General features: G+C 40.8%; 1 protein-coding gene across 3 annotated transcripts in view; it reads right to left on the bottom strand.

Annotated features, from left to right (window-relative positions):
- Window positions 1-24,662, bottom strand: part of Ide (insulin degrading enzyme) — a 123,023-nt gene that overhangs the window by 59,371 nt on the left and 38,990 nt on the right. For all 3 annotated transcript variants that reach the window (XM_045153594.1, XM_045153580.1, XM_045153587.1), the window contains exons 2-5: window positions 21,764-21,948; window positions 19,830-20,037; window positions 14,381-14,550; window positions 1,885-2,007 (exon numbers count right to left, since the gene is read on the bottom strand). In XM_045153594.1, coding sequence (XP_045009529.1) covers window positions 1,885-2,007; window positions 14,381-14,550; window positions 19,830-20,037; window positions 21,764-21,923 — 661 coding nt within the window. In that variant the 5' untranslated portion in view covers window positions 21,924-21,948. The remainder of the gene's footprint in view (window positions 1-1,884; window positions 2,008-14,380; window positions 14,551-19,829; window positions 20,038-21,763; window positions 21,949-24,662) is intronic.

The raw sequence follows: 24,662 nt of genomic DNA, 5'->3' as shown, positions 1-24,662 counted from the left end.
ACATTTATACAATGGAGTTCTACTCAGCGGTAAAGAAAAATGAAGTTATGAAATTTGCAGAAAAATGGATGGACCTGGAAAGTATTATACTAAGTCAGGTAACCCAGGCCCAGAAAGCCAAGCGCCACATGTTCTCTCTCATATGTGGATCCTAGCTACAGATGACTGGGCTTCTGTGTGAGAATGAAAATACTTAGTAGCAGAGGCCAGTAAGTTGAAAAGGAGACATAAAGGGTGGAGAAAGGAAGGGAGGAGGATACTTAATAGGTTGATATTGTATATATGTAATTACAATGATTGTAATGGGGAGGTAATATGATGGAGAATGGAATTTCAAACGGGAAAGTGTGGGGGTGGGGAGGGAGGGAATTACCATGGGATATATTTTATAATCATGGAAAATGTTAATAAAAATTAAAAAAAAAAATTTTTGTTTGTGTTTTGATGTAGGGTTTCACTCTAGCTCAGTCTGAGCTGGATGTCACTCATGACAATCCTCCTGCCTCTGCCTCCTGAGTGGTGAGATTAAAGACATGCATTACCACAACAGGCTCAAAAACTATTTGACATGTCCAAAGGATTCCATAATGTCCCCAGTCAAATATAAAGCAGACCAGGGCTGACTTATATGACAAATGAACTCAGGAATGCAGTAAGGGATGTCAGGGGGCCAGGCATGATGGGACATGCCTGTAATCCCAATAAGTGGCCAGGATAAAAGGCTTTTGCGTTCTATGCCAGCCTGGGCTACTTATTGCAACTGTCTCAAAAAAAATGTCAGAAACATCTTTATGCACAGATAGGGTATATGACTTTTGAAACAAGGTAGGCTGTCAACAAAACAAAACAAAAAAACGGTCTGGGGAGATAGATGGCTCCATCGTTAAAACACTTGTCACTCAAAAGCCGGACACTGTGGTAGGCATCTGTAATCCCAGCATGCCTACGGTAAGAAGGGAAGCAGAGACAGGAAAATCTACTGGAAGCTTCTCAGCCACCTAGGCTGGTGAATAGGAGACCCTGCCTCAAGCAAGGTGGAATGTAACGACCAACACCCAAAAGTTGTCCCCTGACACTCCCCCCCACACACATGCACTCTGTAAGATGCATGTGCCTACACTCACACACATGAACAAACACCAAAACTAAATAAATTAATAAAGTTAACAAAAACACACCTTGATAATTTGATAGGGGAAAACAACACATTGTTACAAGTTTACACCCTAAAAATTTAACCTTTGGTGTTTACAAATAATTCCTCCCATTTATTGTCATCTGCTTCTTAAATTGTTTGTAGATTTGTGAATTGTTCTAAGGTCAAACCTGTCAATTTTCCATCATGCCATCTTTCTTACCTTTATGCATAGGAAATTTATATTTATGTTTATAAATATACTTTATATGTTTCTCAGGTCTCCACTGAAAGCCATCTAAGCTTTTTTGGATCAGTGTCTTAAAATTAAAAATCTCATCTACGGATTATGTAACAAGTAGCTTACTTACAAAAGAAAATAAGATAAATAGCTATATTTCATGTCCTTTTAATGCTTGTAAAATGTCAAAATGAAAAACAAACTTGGGTTATCTAATTTTATGAAAATTTTATTTTATTTTTTTAATTTATTTTTGTTTATTTTTATTTATTTATTTGAGAGTGACAGACACAGGAAGAGGGAGAGAGAGAGAGAGAATGGGCACGCCAGGGCCTCCAGTCCCTGCAAACGAACTCCAGATGCATATGCCCCCTTGTGCATCTGGCTAACGTGGGTCCTGGGGAATCGAGCCTCGAACCGGGGTGCTCAGGCTTCACAGGCAAGCGCTTAACCACTAGGCCATCTCTCCAGCCCTAATTTTATGAAAATTTTAAATGAGAGGTCTTACCTCGACCGAGCACACAAATAGCCATCAAATTGGATGAATAGTAAGTCGAATGAAACTTCAGTAGCTCTTGTCTGACATCAATGCCTTCTTGGTTGGGCCGAGTTTCTAGTGTGTATTTATTACCTGAAAGGATAAAAAAACAAGCGTTTCTTAAAAAATTACCATCTGTAGACCTTGTAGTTTTACTAATTATTGTTGGCACTGTTGTAAGATGAACTTAAGAAACTAACCTACATAATAATTAGTCAACTAGGTTTGAGCCAAAGGTGGATAAACAGGACACTATAGTATAAAACTAGAGTTTTGTATAAGGAACTAAATTATACAAAAATTATGCTTCTTGGGCTAGGCATGGTGGCATATTCCTTTAATCTCAGAACTTGGGAAGCTGAGGCAAAAGGATCAGTTCCTAGCTAGCTTGGGCTACATAGCTCAAAAAACAATGACAGGGCTGGAGAGATGGCTTAGCAGTTAAGCGCTTGCCTGTGAAGCCTATGGACCCCGGTTCGAGGCTCGGTTCCCCAGATCCCACGTTAGCCAGATGCACAAGGGGCGCACGCGTCTGGAGTTCGTTTGCAGAGGCTGGAAGCCCTGGCGCGCCCATTCTCTCTCTCTCCCTCTATCTGTCTTTCTCTCTCTGTCTGTCACTCTCAAATAAAATAAATAAAAAAATTATAAAAAATAAATAAATAAAAAATGACAAAAAAGCTTAAAAACCCTGAGATAAATATTATGGGCATTTTTAGACAAAAGAGATCCACATGGCTTCCATTCTCACTTGTTTAATTGTCAGTTCCCTGTGCACTCCAATCTTAGTTTAACAGTCACTGAGGATGTTCTGGGAACTTGTCAAATTACTTGTACAAATAAAAGAATAAATTTACTAATCCCAGCAAGCATTAAATTGTGACATGAACTCTCATGGGTTTGATACAGACTGGTATAGATAGGATACAATACTATTTCTATAAATCTCAAGTGATGTATATAGTGTCCAATACAAGCTCTTTTATGAGATTTTAATAGCTAATTCAATTAGGATGAAATTATATACAAGAAACAAAACCTGAAGCTCTTTAAATACTACCTTTCTAACTAAGAACTTTCAACCAGGGGCTACTATTAATCTGAACTGTATGAGGGACTTTTGGCTTCTGAGCATATCAAACAAAAACATGCATGTAGCTCAAAAAGACACTGTAGCTAGAAAAGTATGGAAGAAAGCCAAATAAATGTCCTAATGACTTTCTCCCATCTGCAAATCCATGTGTGGAGAACAATGTGAATAGGACTAAGATAATAAATACCAGTTCAGTCTAAATACCAGCTCATTGTCCTAAATTAGTGCTAATACAGCTGGGCCATTCACACCAAATTAAAATGCTGCTGCCTTTCTGGCTCCAGCAGCAGACTGAGGAAATCAGGGTTGCTGACCCACTGGGACTTTTCTACCCTAGGTTTTCTGGGAGAAAGCCCTGCCTTGACATTGGGAGATTCAGAGATTCTTTTATTATTATTATTATCTATTTTAAAAACAGAGAGAGAGAGAATGGGCATGGCAGGGCCTTCAGCTACTGCAAATGAATGTCAGATACATGTTCCACCTTGTAGGTACTGGGGAATCAAACTGGGGCTGTTAGACTTTGCAGGGAAGTGCCTCAACCATTGAGCCATCTCTCTGGCCTGAAATTCCATCAGGTACTAATTAAATTACTTTGTGGGATTTTTATTGTTTTTGTAGCCTAGGATGGCCTTGAACTCATGGTGATCCTACTTAAAAACCTCGTGAGTGCTGGGATTATAGGCATGAGCCATCATGCCCAATTGAAACATGGTCTTATGCAGCCCAGACTGGCTTCAAACTTGCTATGTAACCAAGGCTAGCCTTCAACTCCAGATCCTCCTACCTTAGCCTCCCATGTGCTGGGATTACAAGCATAAACCATCGTGCCAAGTTTAGCTTTGGAAAAGCCTCCAAATATCTCAAAGGAAGCATTTGCTTTACCTGTAAAATACAAGTAATATGGAGACATGCCCAATTGTTAAGAGTTCAACAACTGGCAGCCCTAATTTGATTCCTTAGTACCCACATAAAAGTTAAGAGCAATGCTTGACTCCTTCAACTCCTTGATATGCTGGAGATGACTTAACAATTAAGGTGTTTGCCTGCAAAGTCTAAGGACCGGGATTCAATTTCCCAGTACCCATGTAAAGCCAGATGCACAATTCCTTGCTGTGAGATTTAGGTTCCTGTGAGGCTTAAATCTGATAATAGGGCTGGAAATATCACTCAGTGGTAGAGTACTTGTCTAGCATGTGCAAGGCATACTCAACACCATGAAAAGAAACATGGGATTGGGGAGATAGCTTAGTGGTTAAAGGCCTCAGGAGAGAAGAACAGCCAAAAAGAAAACTGGTTTTTTTTTTTGTTTTTGTTTTTGTTTTTGCAGGGGGAGGGGAGGTTGAGGTAGGGCCTCACTCTAGTTTAGGCTAACCTAGAACTTACTCTGTAGTCTCAGACTGGCCTCCAACTCACAGTAATCCACCTACCTTTGCTCCCCAAGTGCTGCGATTAATGGCGAGCGTCACCATGCCTGTACAAGCTTTTAAGGATTGAGACTGAGAGCTTCTGGAAAGTGGTTTTGATCCAAATATCTGTGACAGCAAGGGCAGGACAGGCCTTCATCTGTCCACAGCTGGAGAGGATGTACAAATCTACCAGCTATTGAATAATTCTAGGGTTGATGTGCTGACCACAGAGTACCAAGGAACACAGTTCTTTCACATCTATGGCCATCTAGGTATCATCCAATTATTAGTTTTCAATGGACTCAAAATTGTATTTGTGATCAAGATGCTACCCTGTCAATTCTGGCAGAGGACAGGGGAGTGAGTAAAGATGTCACCCAATTTCTAGAATCTTTGGGAGAACAGGAAGTACTTCCAACTAGAGAGACCCTATAGGTGGCAGAGAGGAAGTATCTAGAAAGCCATTCTTTTTTTTTTTTTTTTTTGTTATTGTTTTGCTGTCTTGGGGCAATATGTATAGGGTATTGACCTTTGTAGGAAACCAGTCAGAACAGGTACATTAAGGATCTTGGGGTAGATGAGGCAAATGCAGTTTTCTGGCTCCTAATATCTGGTTCTCAGTTTCTCATAAATTTTAATAGTGTAAAGGCTATGTAGTTTTCTTTTTATATTTTTACGTACTTTAACCTTTTAGAAGAATGATGTGTTCACTTTAACTTCCCACTCTAGTCAAGGACACTGTTCTACTCCCGCCTCTGACTAACCTGACTTCTTAGGAAAGCCAATCATAGCCTCGTTTGGTCAAAACAAAGTAATGATGAGAATGAAAGGTAAAGACTTTACAACAGAAACCTTACCCTAACAGACCAGCTGCAAAGTGGTTTGTTCACTTTTTCAAGAGCCCTTTTCTGTTTACTTTCTGTGGTGGGAGAGTAAAACCTTTTGCCTTCACACTTTGCATCTTTTCTTCACATCCTGTATAGCAAATCAGTATTGTTAGACTCTTGTTTGGTTTAACATTTTTAAGGCTAATTAAAAACCAAACAAAGCTGGAGTGGTGGTATGCACCTTTAATCCCAGCACTTGGGAGGCAGAGGTAGGAGGATCACTGAGTTTGAGGCTACCTGGGAATACAGAGTAAGTTCTAGGTGAGCCTGGGTTAGCATGAAACCCTTCCTCGAAAAAACTAAAAACCAAACAACATTTTTGGAAATTAGTTATGCTTTCTTGATATTAATTTGATCTCATAAGTAAATGTCAGAATAATTTTTACTTATTATAAACTGATTTGCTTTTTTATACGCTTTATTGATTTACTTATTTGGTTTTTCAAGGTAGGGTCTCATTCTAGCTCAGGGTGACTTGGAATTCACTGTGTAGTCTCAGGGTGGCCTTCAACTCATGGTTATCTTCTTACTTCTGCCTCCCAAATGCTGGGATTAAAGATATGTGCCACCATGCCTGGCTACATTTTATTTGAGAGAGACAGAAAGGCAGACAGATTGGGCATATCAGGGCCTTGAGCCATTGCAAATGCACTCCAGATACATGTGCCACCTTGTACATCTGGCTTTACATGGGTACTGGGGAACTAAAGCTGGGTAATTTGGCTTTGCAGGCAAGTGCCTTAACTGCTAAGCCATCTCTCCAGCCCTGATTTGTTTTTAAGTTTTTTTTCCCCTGAGGTAAGGTCTCCCTCTTGTCCATGCTCACCTGGAGCTTACTCTGCAGTCCCAGGCTGGCCTCGAATTTATAATGGTCCTCCTACTTCTGCTTTCTGAGTGCTGGGATTAAAGGCATGCACCACCATGCCCAGCTCTGATTTGCTTTTTATAGTCTGTGAAAAATCAGTTTAAGGAATTCATTTCATTCACTTTTCCCAATTTATTTTATTTTACTTTATTTTATTTTACTTTATTTTTTGGTTTTCCAAGGCAGGGTCTTGCTTTAGCCCAGGCTGGCCTGAAATTCACTATGTATTCTCATGCTGGCCTTGAACTCACAGTGATCCTCTTACCTCTGCCTCCAAAGTGCTGGAATTAAAGGAGTGTGCTACCATACCCGGCTCTCCATTTATCCTATATTAGAAAACTTTTTCTAAATTAGCAGAGACAAATAACTGTGATGCTTAATTGCCACGACAGTTCTGATAGTGCTACGACAGTGAGTAAGTGAGCCATTTTGTCACAGTCTTACCATCTGTGCAGCCTTGATGAAAGGCCTGGTGGACTCTTACAACTTTATCCTGTCAGCAGCAATAGATGGACTATTTCTGAGTTACCAGCATGGAAGAATATTATACAAGATGTCATAAACTCTTTAAAATCAGGTCCCCATACTAATATTATAGCTCTTGGCAGGGTATTTACAGGCCTCTTTTGTTAATGATTCTATAATGTATAAATGCTATTCATTAGTACTACAAAGAAAGCATGAATACTTAAATATTCGTTGACAAAATCTGAAAGCTGCAGTGAAAGAGCTGAAGGTTTGATTTCCAGCATGAAGGTGTTGGGGCTGTTGCTAGAATTAGAAATCAGCAGAGCTGTATTTCGGTGGTCCTGCTTGTTGGTCTTTTCTCCTTTGTATACATCTGTTATTGAAGCTCTGCTCTTCTGTGTGGCTTTAGCCTGTCTTAGAGAGCTGTTTTAAAATCCCACACTAAATGGCTGTTTCATTAAATATGAACAAAATTAATCATGCTTGGTACAGTTACAGCAAAAGAACAGCTGGTTTTAGAATAGAGTTCACAAGAGCTCAAGTTCAAGGTATATTCAGAATAAAAGGTCTAGAATTAGCTTAACATTTGTTTATAAATCTAAACAGATTTGCAACATGGTGAATATATGTCAGTAGATTGAATTTAAGGTTAATATTTCCTTTTTTTTTTTTTCTGGTTTTTCGAGGTAGGGTCTCACTCTGGTCCAGGCTGACCTGGAATTAACTCTGTAGTCTCAGGGTGGCCTTGAACTCACGGTGATCCTCCTACCTCTGCCTCCCGAGTGCTAGGATTAAAGGCGTGCGCCACCACGCCCGGCTTGAGATTAATATTTCCTTTTAAGGGTGACTTCTTTGTAGTAAAGTCTCTGCATTCATCATTCAATAATATCACTAATAAATGTATTTATAAATCCTTTACAGATATGAAATAAGAATCTGCTCAAGCCCCTGCAATATGAGTTGGGTTTAAAATGGACAAGGCCCTAACTAAACCTCAAAGAGCACAAGAAAGCACTGACATGCCTCTGGCCATGATGTTTCTGAATTTCACAGCACAGGTTCGAGCTACAAAAGCAAAATAAATAGAACTACATCAAATAATAGCCGGGCGTGGTGACACATGCCTTTAATCCCAGCACTTGGGAGGCAGAGGTAGGCGGATCACTGTGAGTTCAAAGACAGCCAGGGACTAGAGAGTGAATTCCAGGTCAGCCTTGAAAATAAAAAAATAAAATAAAATAAAATAAACCTAATAGATCTCTGCACAAGAAACAATCAACAAAATGAAAAGGCAACCTCTGACAGGTCTGATAGGAGTTAATATCCAAAGTTTATTCTTTAAAAAAACTCACATGATGCCAGGCGTGGTGGTGCATGCCATTAATCTCAGCACTCAGGAGGCAGAGGTAGGAGGATCACCATGAGTTCAAGGCCACCCTGAGTCTACAGAGCTGAATTCCAGGTCAGCCTGGGCTAGAAAGAGACAATACCTGGAGAACTCCCCCCGCACCCTCTACCCCCCTCCCCACAAAAAAATCCCTTACATAACTAAGTGGCAAAAAGCAAATAACCTGATTTAAAATAGAAACAGCCAAATATAGTGATGTATGCCTGCAATCCCAATACTCAGGAGGCTGAGGCAGGAGAATGGCAGACAGTTTGAGGCCAACCTAGATAGCATACTAAATTTCTGGACTTGCTGGGCGTAGTGGCGCACGCCTTTAATCCCAGTACTCGGGAGGCAGAGGTAGGAGGATTGCCATGAGTTCGAGGCCACTCTGAGACTCCACAGTGAATTCCAGGTCAGTCTGGGCCAGAGTGAGACCCTACCTCGAAAAACCAAAAAAAAAAAAAAAAAATAATAATAATAATAAATAAATAAATAAATTTCTGGACAGCGTGATCTACACAGATAATGAGACTGTGTTTCAAAAACGGGGAAGGTAGCAGCATATGGTGGCACACACCTTTAATCCCAGCACTTGAGAGGCAGACGTAGGAGGAGCGCCATGATCTTGATGCCACCCAGTGACTACATAGTGAATTCTAGGTCAGCCTGGACTAGAATGAGACCCTACTTTGGAAAAACAAAAACAAAAACAAAAAAACAGGGAAGATAAGAGGGAGCAAAGGACATAAACCAACAATTCTCTAAAGACATAAAAATAACTACCAAGTATATGAAAAGGAGTTCAACACAACTAATCATCAGGGAAGGGAAGTCAAGACCACTATGAACAAGTAAGAGAAAAATAACACAGAGATAGTCATACCCTATTATCAAAACAAGAGGTGGAGCTGGGGAAAGCTCAGTGGTTTGAGGTGCTTGTCTGTAAAGCCTGATGGCCCCAGATTCAATTCCCCAGAATCCATATAAAGTCAAAGGCACAACATGGCACATGTGTCTGGAGTTCATTTGCAGTGTCAGGAGGGCCTGGCACCCCCACCCTTTCTCTCTCAAATAAATAAATAAATAAATAAATAAATAAATAAATAAATATTTTTAAAAGACAAGAGGTAACATGCTGGTGACGGTGTGGAGTATAAAGAACCCTAGTACAGTGTTGACAGGAATATATATTGGTACAGCAATTATGGAAAACAAAATGGGGGTTTCTAAAGGTAAAACTGCCCAGGCATGGTGGTGCATGCCTGTAATCCCAGCACTTGAGATGTGAAATCAGAAAGATAAGGAGTTCAAGGCCAACCTGATCTACATAAGATTCTGTCTCAGAAAGCAAAATAAGGCCACTACATAACAATACAGGAATATGAATGGGAATGTGGATCACACAGGACTAGCCAGAGGCAAATGATAAATGCATACATGCATTTATGATGGTATTGTGTGTACCTCTCAGGATGATTTAATTTTTCACTTAAAACAAAGTGAAGAGAGGAACAAACAGGAGAAAAAAAAGTCAGTGATGAATTTGTTTTAGAGTCCAATTTTGTTTTTTTGTTTTTTTTTTTTTTTAATTTGGTTTTTCAAGGTAAGGTCTCATTCTAGCCCAGGCTGACCTGGAATTCACTATATAGTCTCAGGCTGGCCTCCAACTCACAGTGATCCTTCTACCTCTGCCCCTCCCTCCCAAGTGCTAGGATTAAAGGCATGTTCCACCATACCCAGCTACTGGGTTGTTGTTGTTATTTTTGAGGTGGGGTCTTTTTCTGTACCCCTGGCTAGCCTTGAACTCATGGATAACCCTCCTGCCCCACCATCCTGAGTGCTAGGATTAAAAGCATGAGTCACCACACATGCTATATAGCCTGATTTTCTAAGTTAGTATCCTTTTCCAGGGCCAGTAGTATTGACCTAACGTGTGTGTATGTTTATACGCAAGCAAGTGAATGCTTTCTAGTCTATTTTTCTAGTCTATTTCTTCCAACTTTCCTATGCAAAGAATGCTTTATGTTATTTTTGTTTTCTTCAAGGTAAGGTCTTACTCTAGCCCAGACTGACCTGGATCTCACTCTGTAGTCCCAGGCTGATATCGAACTCACAGTGATCCTCCTACTTCTGCTTTCTGAGTACTGGTATTAAAAGCATGTGCTACCATGCCTGGCTCTTTGGGTTTTTTAATTTTCTGTTTATTTATTTTATTGGTGTTTATATATGCACCAGGGTTTTCCTGATGCTGCAAATGAACTCCAGACCCACATGCTTCACTTTTTGTATCTAGTTGCCTTTTTTTTTTTTTTTTTTTTTGAGGTAGGGTCTCACTCTAGCTCAGGCTGACCTAGAAATCACTATGTAGTCTCAGGGTGGCCTTGAACTCACAGCAATCCTCCTACCTCTGCCTCCAGAGTGTTGGGATTAAAGGCATGCACCACTCACATCTGGCTTTTTATGAGTGTTGGAAAATTGAACCCAGGCCAACAGGCTTGCAAACTGCTGGGCCACTTCCCCAGCACACAAAGAACCCATTGTCAAAGCCAAACTACTGATCTGGGAATGTAATTCAGTGGTGGAGAAACTGCTTAATACACACAGGTTCAATCTCCAGGATAGAAAAAGAAAATGTAAGCTTTTTAACTAGAAAAAAAAGAAAAGACCAACTATCCTAATACATATTCTCCATAAGACAACATGATTTCTTGTTAGTCTTCTCCTTTGCCAAGGTTTTGTAGGTCAACCTATGATCTTCACAAAGAACATGGACCTTGAATTCAGACTAAAACTTGCTATCAAATCCCATAACCTATACAGACATTCTACTACCACCCCCCCACCACCAAACTACCCACAAAGATATAAAACGCTGGTTGAATTATTCTAAGTATCACTTTTCCATTTCTCAAAGGGAATAATGAATTTCACTACTGGGATAAAGGTTAAGTGAGTTCCTACTTGGAAGAACCCCTTCCCAGTGTATAACTCTCAGTATCCATGCAATAAATAGTAGTCCCTTTCCTTTCCCCCTTGACTGGCTCGTCCTACTTTTTCTTTGTGACAGGGTCTCACTTTGTACTACAGGCTAGTCTTAATCTCACAATCTTTCTGTCTCAGGCTATTGAACCCTGGGTTATTGCGGTTTTTGTTGTTTTGCAGGTCACTATGCAGCATAGGAGATAGAAAATGGCTAAGCAGTTTAGGAGTGACCTGACTTTAAAATGAATAGCTTTCCCCTGGCTAAATGTGGGAACTGCCTTTGGGCCCAGAAGGGTAATCTAGGTCATTTTTCACTGTGGGTCAGAAGGGTCTGGCCTTTTCTTATCTGCCCCCTTAGGAAGTCTTGCCACTCCCTTCTGAGAAGGCCTTTCCTAGAGAAGATTTCTCTTGTCCAGGAATCCTGACTCCAGACACCTGATGTCAAGACTAATTGGCTAGAACCAGGCGTGGTGGTGCACGCCTTTAATCCCCGTGCTCAGGAGGCAAGGGTAGGAGGATCTCTATGAGTTCAAGGCCACACTGAGACTGCATAGTGAATTCCAGGCCACATGGGCTACAATGAGGTAGGGACCTCAAAGAAACAAAGAAAAAATTAAATTTGAGGCTAGAGAGGTGGTTAAGTAGTTAAACGCATTTGTTTGCAGGCCTGCCAGCATAACCCTAACTCCTCAGCACTCACGGAGAGCTGGATGCGAAGTGGCACAGCATCCGTAATACCAACAGGACTATTGCAGGAGAATCCAGAAGGCTCATGGGCCAGCTAGATCAGCACACTGGAAGTGGCAAAAAACTAAACAAAGGAGACCTTGTCTCAAGCAAAGTGGAAGAAGAGGACAAACACCTCGAGTTGTTCTCAGACCTCCACATGTGTTGTGGCATGCACACACCCATCCGTACGCCCATACGTACCACACCCCCATACATATACACATGTATGCAAACAAATAATATTTTAAGAATTATGTTCTCATCTATCTTTCCAAAGAATTTCCTGATAGAATGAATCACATATTAGAACTGAACTCTACGTCAGGCCTCGGTATAGACCTATAATCCCAGTTGCTGGGGAGATGGAGAGAGGAGGACTACAAATTCAAGGTCAGCCTGGGCAACCAGGACCCTATCTCAAAAAGCAAGATGGCTTAGTGGTTAGAAGCATTTGCATGCAAAGCCTTATGGCTTGGGTTTTAATTTCCCAGTACTCATGTGTCTGATGTTTGCAGAAGCAGGGGGCCCTGGCATAACCATTCTCTCTCTATCATAAATGAGTAAATAAGCACTTTCTTAAAAAGTAAAAGAGGGATAGGAATGTAGTTCAATGGAAGAGTACTTGTCTAGCATGTCAGAGGTTCAATCTGCAGTTTTATCACCAAAAAAAAAAAAAAAAAAAAAAAGTTTAACAACTAATGTGCCAGACAGGTTAATTCACTTTTAATCCCAGGCCTAGAGAAGTTGAGGTAGGAGGGTTATCATGAGTCCAGGACTACTGTGCACTACATAGTGAGTTCCAAGTCAGCATGGGCTGCAGTAAGATGCTACCTCTACAAAGAACTAATAGGTTGGTGCTTGAGTCTATTGTCCTTATAGAGCTTCCCTCCAGTGTATTCAGGACATGGCCCGGAAGACTTGCTGCTTTCCCTTGCCTGGAGGACAGTGACTGATGGCTCAGAGTGGACTTTTGCCTATGACACCTAAGCTTGTCTACAGATAGCTGTGTTATTCATCAGAACAATGACAGACAAGGGTTTTCTGAGTTTCTTGTGGATGTGGAGATTTTGGTAATAAGCAGGGTTATTTTATTTTTGTTTGTTTGCTTGTTTTTCAAGGTAGGGTCGTACTCTAACCCAGGCTGACTTGGAATTCACTATGTATTCTCAGGGTGGCCTTGAACTCATAGCAATCCTACCACTGCCACCTGAGTGCTGGGATTAAAGTCATGTGCTACCATGCCTGGCTTTTTAATTTTCTTTTTTGTTTTGTTTTGTTTTGGTAAGCAGGGTTATTTTAAAACTACATGAGCAGTGGAAGAATTTTAATGAGGAGAAAAGGGATGGCAACTATTCTTAGTAAGATGCTGAAATGCAAAGCATCTTCAAATAGAAATTCCCTGAGTTAATCTCCACCAGTGGCGAGGGCAACATTTTCCAGGAAATTTTCATGCTTCTTCTGGATTATAAAGCTTTGCTATAATCATTTATGATTTTACTATACACCTGGACATTTTTTTAAAAAGAACAAATTTGATTCTTCTAAATCACAGAATTAGATTTTTGTTTTGTTTTTCGAGGTAGGTCTCACTCTGGCCCAGGCTGACCTAGAATTCACTATGTACATTCAGGGTGGCCTTGAACTTACAGCAATCCTCCTATATCTGCCTCGTGAGGGCTGGGATTAAAGACATGCGCCACCATGCCCGACAAGAATTAGAATTTTACATACAAAATTTAATTTTGTTGGGAACTTATCCAGGAAAAGCAATAATTTCTATGTTGACTGAAACCTTTAGTAACATCCCAAACCCTAATTAAAATTTTCTGAGTGTATATGGACACTAACTTTTCGACTGCTGGTATGTGTGAGGATACAAAGTTACAGAAAAAATAAAAACAATTTTGGATAAAGAAATGCTAGGCATGGTGACTCACGACTTTAATCCCAACACTCAGGAGGCTGAGGTGGGAAGAGCATCATAAATTTGAGGCCAGCCTACTCTACAGACAGAGTTCTAGGTAGCGCGGACTACAGTAAGACTCTGCCTCAGAAAACAAACAAACAGAAAAGAGAACTGGAGAGACGGTTCCGTGGTTAAAATCGCTTGCTTGTAAAGTCTGATGGCCCAGGTTTGATTCCCCACAAAGTACACACATTAAGCCAGATGTACAGAGTGGCGCATGCACCTGGAGTTTGTTTGTAGTGGCAGGAGGCCCTTGTGAGCCCCTTCTCTCTCATAAATAAATATTTTAAAAATAACCAAAATAAATGCTGTTTAGTAACCATAAACAACTCCAACTGTTCTGCTTCTGAGATATTTAGATCCCTCTTTATTTTTCTTGTTGTTTTGCTCATTTAATTTAATTAATATATTTATTTAGGCAGGATCTTGCTGTAGCCCAGGCTGACTTGGAATTCACTATGTAGTCTCAGGGTGGCCTCAAACACAGTGAGCCTCCTACCTCTGCCTCTGCTGGGATTAAAGGTGTGTGCCACCACACCCGGCTTTAGACCCCTCTTTAAATGGGATGCAAGCTGAAATGGAAAATTATTTTTAAAAAATACCCACAATACTTTGCAAAGAGTCCATGGGACTAAATGAGGTCAAGAGGAACTGATGCATGAAAGCTGCTGTTGACAAACCTGTTCCAAATTTGCTGAAGGGGTGATTGGGATTCCCTGTAGCTTTTTCCAACTGAAAGAGTCTCCAGGCATCATTCATCACATTTTTCTCGTGTTCTGAATCAACAGCATTCACTTCTCTGTCTTTACAACTGGCATCAAACAGGGGGCACAGGAAAAATTGTGCAAACCTAAAGATGTAAACAGAATTAACAACTTGAAAGCTGTAATTAAAAAAAAAAAAACAACTATAGCCTTTGAGTCAGGCATGGTGGCACATCCCTTTAATCCCAGCACTCAGGAGGCAGAGGTAGGAGGATTTTTTGAGTTTGAGGCTATCCTGAGAATAACAGTGAATTCCAGGTCAGCCTGAGCTAGAATGAGACCCTGCCTTGAAAAACAAAAACAAAACAAAACAAAAAAACAAAAAAATCTAGCCTTTGGCTCTTGCTCTCTCTGATCACTTAGGAACTTCCAGCTGTTGTGTTTATCCCTCAGTTGAGCCTGGGCTGGCTCAGGTCAGGCCCAGTGGGGAGGGCCCCCTAGCCCTTACTCTCTGCATGGGTTCTTTATCTCCTCCAGCTCCCCACATGACAGGAGCTCCTTGAACTTTCTTTTCTTTCCTCTTTTCTTTTCTCTTTTCTTGCTACACTTTTCCCCCAGATCCACATCTGGTTACATGGACTCCTTGGGCTCCAAGTGGTGTACTTCTCCCCATTTTATCTCCCCTTAACCTCCTAGCCTTCCCCTTTCCACACTCCTTTGTCAAATCTGAATAGAATGTGGTAGTTAAAAACAACAACAACAACAACAACAAAAAACTAGACTTTGAAATATTTCCAAAACCTGTTGAGAGTTAATATGAATTGTATATACTCAGAAGAAACATAGCTCAGTGGTAGAGTACTTACCAAGAATGCACAAAGACTAAGACTCAAACCCACTACCACAAAAAGCCAAGCAAAAATCTACCATTGCTACTAAAATAAAGGCATGTAAAATAAATTCTAAGCAGAAAAAGAAAAACATAATATTGAATACATTTAAATTCAAAAGGCAGTGATTTAGTCCAAAGATGCTGAAATTAGAAATATAAACACATTAGCATTAAAAGGTCAAGGCAGACTTATGGAAATGGCAGAAGTCTAGTTAAGACTTAAAATTTAGAGGCCGGGAGGGTGATGCAGACCTTTAATTCCAGCATTTGGGTCACAGGGTTGCTGTGAATTTGTGGTCAGGCTGGAACTACAAGCGAGTTCCAGATCAGCCTGTACTAGAGTAACACCCTACCTGAAACAGGCCAAATTAGAGGAAGATTTGCAATTTGGCATGCCTATGAAATTTAATTCCCTAAAACAGGAAAAAGGCAGGTTGGTAGCTCTCAGTCAAATCTTACATGTACAGCATTAGGTTCAATTTCATTAAGACTCAGGCAGTTTAGGACAAACATTAAGTGACTTATTTTATAAAAATGTTTACTTATTTACACATTGTGGTGGTTTGAATAGAATAGATGGCCCCCAATATATTCAGTTGTTTATTTGTTTGTAGTTTGTATCTTTATCCACCTGGCTAGAGGCAATGTCACTGGGTGGATCTTAAGGTGTGGTGGTGGATTTCAGGTTTCAATCTAAAGATAAGCAAAGTGTGTCTAGCTGGAGTTCCTGAAGCAGGCTGTGGCTTTTGACCTTTAGGCTTGTACTGCTCTCTTTCTGCTTGGACATGTGAAGGCAGGCCAACTTCTTCTGCCATTTATGGAACTTCCCCCTGGATCTGTAGGCTTCAATAAATATCCCTTCCTCCATAACTGTGCCTGGTCTGGAAGTTCATCTCAGTGGACCTGAATCTGTCAGCTACACACATGTACATGTATGGGTGTGCCAAGATCTGTTGCTCCTACAAATAAATGTCATGCACTATACCTAAGTCCAGCTATCAAAGCGGCTGTTCTTATGGGAGGTAGAGGGAGGAGGATCACTGTGAATTTGAGACCAGCCTGAGACTACAGAGTGAATTCCAAGTCAGCCTGGGCTAGAGTGAGACCCTACCTTGAACCCCCCTCCCAAAAAGAGTAGTTGTCATTATTGGATACTTATTTTAAGCCCTAAATCCTTTACACAACCAAACCAAAGGGAAACTCTATCAATCTGGAGTATATACTCAAAGAAGGATGAAAACAGATATTTATAGCACATACCTCTTTGATGTGCCTCAATACAGTAAGGTTGGGGAAAAGCCTACGTAAAAAGTCATGTTTATAATACTGAATAACAGATCTTAAAACAAATCACCAAAGCCAACCATGGTGGTGTATACCTGTAATCTCAGCACTCAGGAGGCCAAGACAGAAGGCTAGCTTCAAGTTCAAAGCCAGCCTGGGCTACATAACAAGTACTAGGCTACCTAGGGATACATACCAAGACTCTCTTAAAAAAAAGAAGTAGGCTAGAGGAATAGCTTAGCGGTTAAGGCATTTGCCTACAGGGCCAAAGGACCCATGTTTGATTCCCTAGGACCCACATTAGCCAGATGCACAAGGGTGCACATACATCTGGAGTTCATATGCAGTGGCTGGAGGCCCTGGCGTGCCCATTCTCTCTCCCCCCTTTTCTTTGTCCCTCCCCCCAAAAAAGTGTGGTCTTTAATTCCAGACCAGCCTCGAACTATAGAGTGAGTTCTAGGTTCGCCTAGGCTACCGTGAAAAATAAATTTCAAAAAAAATTTTAAAATTTAAAAAATTTTAAAAAACAGGAAGTAATCAAGTGTTTAAAAAAGATACTCCTCCCGAGGGAATTACCATGGGATATATTTTATAATCATGGAAAATGTTAATAAAAATTAAAAAATTAAAAAAAAAAAGATACTCCTCCCCAGACAGTCAGTGCGTCTAGTGCCAGAAGGTGCTACATGGATGAGTGGGGGAAAATGACCAATATCTGTCCAAGCAACCCATGGTTTAACCTACTTAGCAGCAAATAACCTGTTGTGATGCCCATACAAGTGCAATAGTGGCACACAGCCAGGGCAGGGCTAACTGATCCCCTCAGTGGTACGGGACCCATAGCTGGAGCTGGGGAACAAGTCAGAACCATATCCAAACATAAGCCCACTCTCCATTATCAAGCTACCATCAATTGTGGGCTACAAGAGTGCCTACACCTATTAAATTCTCTATAAAAAAAAACAAGGGTTATCTCATTTGTCCTTTTGCTAACTTACTCTCCGTTGGAGAATCTGCTTCTCTTTTTCAGATAGATGTAGATCCTAAGGAGAGAGCCACCCCATCATACCTCAAAAGGGCCCCAGCTGAAACTAAGAAAAATAGGCGAAACAAGCAAGGGTGCTGTTTTCTTGGTGAACCAGGTAGCAGCATAAGGGTGAAGGAGATCAACACAGAGAAAAATCAACTACCAAATCAGAGAGCCAGAGACCCAGAGGCCCCCAACACCTCATCACTGAAGCAGACCAAAAATAAACCCAACATGGTTCAGGGAAATTTTGCGGAAGAGGGGATGGAAAGAATGTCAGAGCCACATGTTGGGTCATGATATGCAGAGACTTTTATCTTACCCATAACTGTGGGCTAACTCCACAATGCATGACCCATATACCTCAACAAGGAGGGGCCAAGGGAAGGGTATAGGTCATGGATGAGCCTACTAATGGTACCAAACAGACTGTATTTGCTGAATACAAAATTAATTAATAAAAATAAAATAAAAAGATACTCCTATCAAGTAGAGTTACTCCACGTAATATAACAGACGTCCTCCACCATACAGACACCTGCTATAGGTATTGCAAAGGAACAAATACAGCTCAGTGAATGGTCATGGAACCCAGTAACAGAAATTTTCTGGGAATACATACAAAACATGATAATCTTGGGGCTGGAGAGATGGCTTAGTGGTTAAGCACTTGCCTGCGAAGCCTAAGGACCCCAGTTCAAGGTTTGATTCCCCAGGACCCACATTAGCGAGATGCACAAGGGGGATCATGCATCTGGAGTTCGTTTGCAGTGGCTGGAAGCCTTGGTGTGCCCATTCTCTCTCTCTCTCTCTCTCTCTCTCTCTCTCTCTCTCTCTCTCTCTCTGCCTCTTTCTTTCTCTGTCAGTCAGTCTCAAATAAATAAATAAAATAAAAACATGATAATCTCAAAACTGCTGTAGGAGAACTGCTGCTGCAAGTTCAAGGCCAACCTGGGATATATAAGGAGACCCTGACTCAAATAATTTTTTAAAAAAGGGCTGGAGAGATGTTTTAGTGATTAAGGCACTTGCCTGCAAAGGCTAAGGACCCATGCTCAACTCTCCATATCCCATGTAAGCCAAACACACAAGGTGTCACAAGCACATAAGGTCACACATGTACACAAGGTTGCGTATGTATCTGGAGTTCAACTGCAGTAGCTGGGGGACCTAGTGTGCCAATTCTCTCTCACACTCTCTCATAGAAAGGAAAAAAAAGAAAGAAAGAAAGAAAGAAAGAAAGAAAGAAAGAAAGAAAGAAAGAAAGAAAGAAAGAAAGAAAGAAAGAAAGCAAGCAAGCTGGGCAGGGTGGCGCATGCCTTTAATCCCAGCACTTGGGAGGCAGAGGTAGGAGGATTGCAATGAGTTCAAGCCACCCTGAGACTACATAGTAAAATCTAGGTCAGCCTGGGCTAGAATGAAACCCTACCTCAAAACAAAACAAAACAAAACAAAAACAGGGTGTGGTGGCACATGCCTATAATCTCAGCACTTGGGAGGCAGAGGTAGAAAGATCACCATGAGTTTAAGGCCACCCTGAGACTACATAGTAAAATCTAGGTCAGCCTGGGCTAGAATGAGACCCTACCTTGAAAAAGAAAAAACAGACCACACTAGATGTGGTAGCCCATACCTTTAATCTCAGCATTTAGGCAGAAGTAAGAGCATTGCTGTGAGTTCCAGGCCAACATGGGTTAGAGTGAGACTCTGCCTCAAAAAAATGAAAAATAAAAAAAGGAAGAAAGAAAGTTGACCAAGAAACTAAATAGGTGTCATGGAACTTGCTCCACAAAATATTTGCAAATCATCCCCAAAGTTGACATCAAAGTTCAATACACCTGTATCCACTAAATAAGTACCTTGACAAGTGAGAAGCCAAAGGAAAAAAGAGAATATTTAATTACGGTCTAGCATTCTGGGATGGTGACTATGTTCGAAAACACCACGACACTGTCACAGGTTATTTTTTTACCATGTGCTTTAGATGCAGCTCCAGTTAGAATGGGAAAGGCCAATGAAAATTTTATAAGTCAATATAATATTTTATAGGCCTGAAGACTAGTTTAAAGTCATGCCATTATTTTTCTTTTGCCACAAAGTAAATATGACATCTTTCATTATCTTTCCTGTTTTATAAAACAATATCTTTTGTTAAGCTATAAAGTTATGAGGTAAAACAATAATTATTAAAGTTCAGTAACTCAGAGGGCATTCAGTATTACCTGTCTAGGGCACCTTCTAGGTGCTCATGAGAAACATCAAAATAGTAATTGGTATGCTCTCCACTAGTAAAGGCGTTTGAACTTCCTGCATGTTCGCTGAGAAACTGGCTGTATTCGTTTTCTTTAGGATATTTCTTTGTTCCCAAAAAAAGCATATGTTCACAAAAATGACTTAAACCAGCAATATTTGGAGGGTCTGACAATGAACCTGAAAAAGAAAATACAGAATAAATCATTTTTATTTATTATTTTTAAACTTTTTTCCCAGTTTTTTGAGGTAGGGTCTCACTCTAGCTCAGGCTAACCTGAAACTAATTATGTAGTCTCAGGGTGGCCTCGAACTCATGGAGATCCTCCTACCTCTGCCTCCCGAGTGCTGAGATTAAAGGCATGAGCCACCACGCCTAGCCTGTTATTTTTAAACTTTTTATTTCATTTTATTTGAGAGAAAGAGAGAATGGGTGCACCAGGACCTTCAGCTGCTGCAAAAGAAATCCAAATGTGGGCTGGAGGAATGACTTAGCTGTTAAGGTGTTTGCCTGCAAAGCCAAAGGACCAAGGTTCAATTCCCCAGGACCCACGTTAGCCGGATGCACAAGAGGGCACACGCGTCTGAAGTTCATCTGCAGTGGTTGGAAGCCCTGACATGCTCATATTCTCTCTCTCTCTGTCAAATAAATAAATAAATAATATTTTTAAAAAAAGGAATCCAAATACATGCACCACCTTGTGCATCTAGCTTACATGGCTACTAGGGAACTGAACCTGGGTCCTTTGGCTTTGCAAGCAAGGGCCATAACTGCTAAACCATCTCTCCAGCCATCTTTCTCTCTCTCTCTCTCTCTCTCTTAAATAAGTAATAAATAAAAACATGTAAAAATAAATATATGTATATCAAAATGAGAAAGTAACTGTATTGTAAAGAATGGGAATGAGGGCTGGAAATATGGTTCAACAGTTAAAGGCATTTGCTTGTAAAGCCTGTGACCCAAGTTCAATTCCCCAGCACCCATGTAAAACCAGATGCAAAACCTACAGCTTCAAGAGACCCTGGCATACCCAGACACACACCCACATATAAATTAATAAATACTTTTTGTGTGTTTTTTGGTTTTCAAAGTAGGGTCTCGCTCCTGCCCAGGCTGACCTAGAATTCACTCTGTAGTCTCAGAGTGGCCTCATGGTGATCCTTCTACCTCAGCTCCCCAAGTGTTGAGATTAAAGGCATGCACCACCACACCCAGCTAATAATTTTTTAACAGAATGTAAATGAGCTGCTAGGTTACCTACAGTATGAATCTAACCTCTTAGTAAATAAAATATTATTTTGACTTACAAAATTATAGTTTGTAAATAAGAGTTCTGGTACAAAATAAGGAATTAAGAAATAAAAGTGAGAGCTGGAGAGATGGCTTAGCAGTTAAACGCTTGCCTGTGAAGCCTAAGGACCCCGGTTCAAGGCTCAATTCCCCAGGACCCATGTTAGCCAGATGCACAAGGGGGCACACACATCTGGAGTTCGTTTGCAGTGGCTGGAGGCCATGGCACATCCATTCTCTCTCTCTCTCTCTCTCTCTCTCTCTCTCTCTCTGCCTCTTTCTCTGTCTGTCACTTTCAGATAAATAAATAAATAGTTTTTCAGAAAAAGAGATAAAAGTGAGCTAGGTGTGGTAGCTCATGCCTATAATCCCAACACTTTGGAAACTAAGGTAGAAAGATTATGAGTTTGAGGCCAGCCTGGGCTACATAATGATTTTCAGGTCTCCCTGGGCTACACAGATCCTGTCTCCAAAAACAAAAACAAAACAAATAATAAAAAGGGGAGAAGGGAGGTTAAACTACTGGGTCTTTACACTCATATGGTCAGTTCTACTGAGTGTCAACATTAGATCAGTAAAAATGAGCAAAACTTCTTTCACGAGATGAGACTGTACCTATGTGCACATCGAGTGCCGCTGATGACTTATCCGTGGTGGGGTCACTGATGAGGAGCACTTTGATGCCATTGACCAGTTCTAGTCCACGGTAGTCTCGTTTATCTTCAGGAGATTTGACAATGTCATCTTCTATTGTCTTGATAGATGGATTATTCATTTTGCTATAAGTCTTTTTTTGGAAACTAGAAAGAAAAGGATTAATTGTTACATTGTGGCCACTCCTTTAAAATAAAAGACAGAAAATAAATAACATCAAGCAAATTCATGTAATATATCATCCAATTAAAGGCATACACCTTTAATCCAAGCACTGGGGAGGCAGAGGTACAAGGATCGCTGTGAGTTAGAAGCCACCCAGAGACTACACAGTGAATTCCAGGTCAGCCTGGGCTAGAACAAGACCCTACCTCCAAATAAATAATAATAATAATAAATAAGTCACACCAAGATGAAACTTGTTGCTTTGCACACGCTAAGCTTTACCGTAGCCCTGGAAGAAAGCCTATGTACAAGGTATAGTCAATTCCTCTTCATCTTACCCCTCATTTTTTCAGAGAAATGCTAGCAATGTTGTTTCTGTGGAACCCTTGTATACAGATCAACACATCACTGGGGTTTGACACAGGGTCAATTAGGTCATGAGCTGGTCAGTCTGCTGACCTAGAATTAAGTTTTCAATTACCAACAAGTACTTTCATACACATTTCAGAGGTATCTGCTGGAGTGAGGTTAGAGAGTATGTAAGAATTATTACTGGGTCAGCCAAAACATTGTTCAACCTGATGATTTTCAAAGATAAGGCAGATGCAGAACTTAGGAGTCTTACATGCACATGCTCAGAATACCTAAATACCTTCTAAACAGAACAATGCTGTGAAATTTTTTTAAAATTTTTGTTTGTTTGTTTCTTTATTGGAGAGCGACAAACAGAGAGAGAAAGACAGGGGTGGGGGGGGGGGAGAGAGAGAGAGAGAGAGAGAAAGGGAGAGAGAGAGAAAATGGGCGCACCAGGGCTTCCAGCCACTGCAAACGAACTCCAGACATGCGCCCCCTTGTGCATCTGGCTAATGTGGGTCCTGGGGAATCAAGCCTCCAACCAGGGTCCTTAGGCTTCACAGGCAAGCGCTTAACCGCTAAGCCATCCCTCCAGCCCCCTGTGAAATCTTTTAAAAATTAAAAAAAAAATAAAAAGCCCAAGCTATCCTACAAAACAGCAAAAGCCAGGACATAAAATAAGCAAACAAAAAGTCAGAAAGACCCTAAGTAATGTCTATAATTTGCTGACAGACTGAGTGCCAGAGCAGAAGCAGTCTGGCAGTCTTACAGAGATGTTAGGTCAGTTGCCTTTCCAAGGGCTCCCTCTGCCCTCTCCCTTTTTTCTAGGAAGGCTAAAGACCTGAACTACTAGCACACAGATGTAAGGGCATTTGTTAGTATTAGTGAAGTAAAGGAATTTCCCAGAGTGTAAGGTATATACAGGGACTTCTGGTTTTGTTTTTAGGTAGGGTAGATGTTCTTCTGTCTATACTGGGTACTATATAAGGGACAAAAATTACACTTAAAAGCCGGGCGTGGTGGCATACGCCTTTAATCCCAGCACTTGGGAGGCAGAGGTAGGAGGATCACCGTGAGTTCAAGGCCACCCTGAGACTACATAGTGAATTCCAGGTCAGCCTGAGCCAGAGTGAGACCCTACCTTGAAAAACCAAAAAAAAAAAAAAAAAATTACACTTAAATTATTGGCAGGTTTATTCAGGAACCAGGTAAAGCCAAAACATACTTGAAACTACAGGGGGAAAAAATGAACCTACACTAATACACTGGCTTCATGCTTAGAAGACAGGAGAAGTAGACTCAGCTGTCTTCACATGCTGACAGCCGGGCCTGGCGATGTAGCTCAGTGGTAGAACATTTGACTAGTATGCATAAGGCCCTGGACTGGATCACCCACACCTCAAAATAAAAAGATAAATAGAAAACTGATTTACTGAAAAGAAAACTAATAAATTAAATTAAAAAAAAACTGGCTGGTAGCCAGATTTATAGGTAAATGAAATGGGGCATAAACTGGCATACAATATTTTCAACAAAATGTTCTGCCAAAATGTCAAGAGATTAAAAGAAAACTTCAAGCCAGGAGTGGTGGCACACGCCTTTAATCCCAGCACTCGGGAGGCAGAGGTAGGAAGATCGCCGTGAGTTTGAGGCCACCCTGAGACTCCATAGTGAATTCCAGGTAAGCCTGGGCTAGAGTGAGACCCTCCCTCGAAAAACCAAAAAAAGAAAGAAAGAAAGAAATGCCGGGCGTGGTGGTACATGCCTTTAATTCCAGCACTGGGGAGGCAGAGGTAGGAGGATCACCGTGAGTTCAAGGCCACCCTGAGACTACAGAGTTAATTCCAGGTCAGCCTGGACCAGAGTGAGACCCTACCTCGAAAAACAAAAAAAAAAATAATAATAATAAAAAATAAAAAAAGAAAGAAAGAAAAGAAAACTTAGTCTGACTTTGATCAGAATCCCTTCCTCTCTGAAGTCATCTGTGATTACTGGTATAATCAGAATAAAAATTGATAAGCCAAAGGAGTTTGTTCCTATTAACAGTGTCTCCTATATCTTCTGAAAGATACTTAAATTTTGTTTGTTTTGTTTTTGTGAGACAGAGTCTCTGTATATAGCCCAAGGTTGCCTAAAACTCACAATCATCCTGCCTCAGTCTCCCAAAAACTAGGATTACAGATGTATAACACCATGCCCAGCTATATTCTTTTTTTTTTTTTTTTTTTTTTTTTTTTGGTCTTTCAAGGTAGGGTCTCACTCTGGCCCAGGCTGACCTGGAATTCACTATGGAGTTTCAGGGTGGCCTCGAACTCACGGTGATCATCCTACCTCTGCCTCC

This window comes from Jaculus jaculus, chromosome 1 (genome assembly GCF_020740685.1).
Source record: "Jaculus jaculus isolate mJacJac1 chromosome 1, mJacJac1.mat.Y.cur, whole genome shotgun sequence".
Taxonomy (NCBI): Eukaryota; Metazoa; Chordata; class Mammalia; order Rodentia; family Dipodidae; genus Jaculus; species Jaculus jaculus.
Note: the sequence above shows the minus strand (reverse complement) of the source record. Positions and strands in the feature narration are given on the sequence as shown.